Source organism: Glossina fuscipes, unplaced genomic scaffold (assembly GCF_014805625.2).
Source record: "Glossina fuscipes isolate IAEA_lab_2018 unplaced genomic scaffold, Yale_Gfus_2 26, whole genome shotgun sequence".
Classification (NCBI taxonomy): Eukaryota; Metazoa; Arthropoda; class Insecta; order Diptera; family Glossinidae; genus Glossina; species Glossina fuscipes.
In genome coordinates, this window is record NW_023998421.1 from 5,328,297 (window position 1) to 5,331,446 (window position 3,150).

The 3,150-nt window shown below is 35.0% G+C and overlaps 1 protein-coding gene across 1 annotated transcript; it reads left to right on the plus strand.

Annotated features, from left to right (window-relative positions):
• Positions 1-1,125: 1,125 nt before the first annotated feature.
• On the plus strand, positions 1,126-2,912 carry LOC119635438. Its single transcript, XM_038030245.1, has 3 exons — positions 1,126-1,326; positions 1,397-1,513; positions 1,589-2,912. Exon 3 carries the CDS (start codon positions 1,674-1,676, stop codon positions 2,910-2,912), a length of 1,239 nt encoding a protein of 412 aa, XP_037886173.1. The 5' UTR covers positions 1,126-1,326; positions 1,397-1,513; positions 1,589-1,673.
• Positions 2,913-3,150: the final 238 nt, after the last annotated feature.

A 3,150-nucleotide genomic window follows, 5' to 3' on the forward strand; every position in this document is an offset into this window, starting at 1 on the left:
TCAATAATTCTTATAAACTGATGAAACAAATTGTCGCATTATATACAGTTTTAATAATTATACATAAACTTTTCAGTGTCATGTCTTTAAATGAAATTAAAAAACTAATTTTTATAACAATCGTGAATAATTACCATTTTTTATTTACTTAATATATATAATACATAATATATATATGCATAGCCCTTTGATATTTAACAGTGAACATCTGATCTGCCAACTCAACCGCATTTCTCGATTGTAACATTACCCAAAAACGTACTATAAAGACAGTAACATACCTGCTTTCGCTGTCAGCCATTATCAGCTGAAGATGATCAGTACAGATGTATAATTTTATCGAATTGTTTACACAAATACGTACGTGAAATTTTTGCAGATAAACGCAGCCGCAAAGGCAAAGGATCGACTTTAGGCCGAGCAAGCAAGTTATTATGCAAAGTTGTTCGTTTCACAAAAACCGAAAACAAAAATATTGTGGTTAATTTACACAAAAAAAAAAGAAAGAAAAGAAACTATTGCCAAATGCCTTATTGTATTAGCAACTTTCGCAAATTTCCTTCAATGTTCATTTATCGCATGGGCACACGCAAATATCCCAACTGTGTTGTTCTCCCGTCTGACTTTTATTATTCCCCTTTTGCCTATGCATACTTTTTTATGACTGAGTTTTTCAGCTCAGTCATTTGCCATCGTATTGTCAATAAACGGCATGTGTCACCATTCGACAACTTAAATCATCTTTGAATTTCAAAAACTCATCATTTAAGATTGAATACATGCGGTAGAGACGACATGTCTGGTAGTAAATTTCTCATTTCTTTTAACACTAGCTAGCAGGCGTTTTTCTTCCCCTACAGTTACTGTTTTTGGAACGTTTAATTGCAAATTTGTTTGCAAATTAATGCAAATTAAAAGATAAAAGAGAAGTAAGTGTGTGGGCTATACAGAGATGTATGCAAAATTTGCCTACGAAAACACAGGTGTGATAAGAAAAGCAAGGATTATTTTAAACTTTCGCCATCGAATTAACTTCACATTATTTTAGAAGTTGGTAACACTGGCCGCAATTATTCAAAGTCATTCCAATAGCGCGAATTACATACATGCTTACATAATGCTCTCTATACATATTCAGGCGAAAATTTTTTCAACAAATACTCTGAAGTGACATTTCTCTACCATCGAGCTGACGTTTAATTGATAAGATTTTACAATTTTTACGATATCTTTTCTTAAGGATTTTCTCCAAGGGAGGCTTGAGTTTTGTTTTAAGTTTTACAGAGTGACAATTTGTTATCATACGGAGCGCCGTTCGTGTCGGAGGTACCTCGGAACATCTGGAAAGGTATCTTCAAAATATAAAGCGATTTTATTTTTTGGTACAATTTTTTAGGAAGGTCGTTTAATAATCAATTTAGAATCCTATAATCTGTCTAACAAAAAGAAATCTGCTGGCACGGATTAATGTACGTAGTAAGCTAAGTAAAGGAGAAGAAGTGTAAAAATTCAGGTAAAGCAAAACCATAAATTGGAATAAAAGAAAAGTGATAGTTACTTCATATGCCCACAAACGCTTTTTTATTAGATAATATTAGAGCGGATGAGACCGAGCAATTGCAAAACCTAACGAAAGAAGTAAATTTTCAAATTAGAGACGATAGATCAAAAATATGGACATTATTGGAGAAAAGAACGAGGGAAACATAGCTCAAAGTTTTGAAACGACCGACAATTACCTCCATAATGTCAGTCTTCGAATTATAGAAGAAATAGATAAATGGCTACAAAAAAATGAGAAAGAGCCGGGAAGCACAAGCTTAACTGTAAATGAAAAGGAAAATATAGAAAAAAATGGGAATTTAAGAGCTTGGAAACGCCAAAGGACAGGCGAAGAAGAAGCAGAAAGTTATCGCCAAAGTGGGAATAAAGCATTTGACTACAATCATGAAAATTCAAATCAGAACGTCGCGACGTTCAGACCTACTGCGTTGCAGGAGTTAAAAGAACCTGATGATATAGTATCATCAACACGTTCTAAAGAGAAAATGGAGAAAGCTATGCTGCGTGTTAATTGGGCGTTAGATTGTTTTAAAATGTATTCGGTTCATTCGCAAAAACTTTTGGAAGGTGGGTTTGTTTTTGCGTCCACTATGCGTAAATTATCACATGGTTGCTTTTCTGGCGCTTATGAATACCGGTCGCCTTTGCATAAGATAAACAACGTACACTACAAATTTAGTTCCCGCAGAGCTGTTTTCAATATGCGTGAATGGGGATTGGAAGCTTTGTCCTCGAAAATCGCCACCAACTGCCGCATATTGGGTTTCGACGCTGATTGTTTACACGATAAGCTAGACAACCTTGATTTACCACCAAACTTGCAACAATTAATAGACGAAAGCTCGGACAGAGTTCTGGCAAACACCGTTTCTTTCTTCAAAGACGTTGCTACACAAACTGATGGTAATGGTATCTTCAACATGATAGAAGAAATTGATAGCTACGATATGGCTGCCGACACAATACAAGAAAATCGTTTGAACGATCCACCTTTAGTCTTCGCAACGCGCAACTTCAATTCGAATCAGATGACAGCCATGCTTGACTTTGCCGATTTACTTAGAGAATCGTGCCCACAGGAATATTTTGATTTATATAATGTGCAACAGCGTATGCTGGCGATTTATAAAAGTTCGCTATCGCCCGAAGTTAATTGGACTAACGCATCTTCGCACTCACGCCATAATCTAACGAACGAGTTTACCAACAGAGGCTCTTTAAATTTAACGCCCATAAGGTTTGTATACTCTCACGCTAGACCACGCTACTCACCTCACGGATCGAGATTTAAATATAACAGGGCATCGTCGACGAAAACCTTTCATAGCCGCGGACGCAAGAAGTGCTAGGTAAAGATCATCAGATTTTTCTATATATCAACAATTTTTCGTAAGTCTTTTCATTTTCTAGATGGGAAATATTTCAATAAATAAAATTCAACAAAATATTTCTTATTACTTTTAACATAATTAATTCATATGACTTCTATACATAGATGTAAATATGTATAGGAATAAATAAACTATACCGGTAGTTGATAGCAATCTTGGAATAAGGTGTGAAAGTAGAAATCCTCCGAAATTTTAT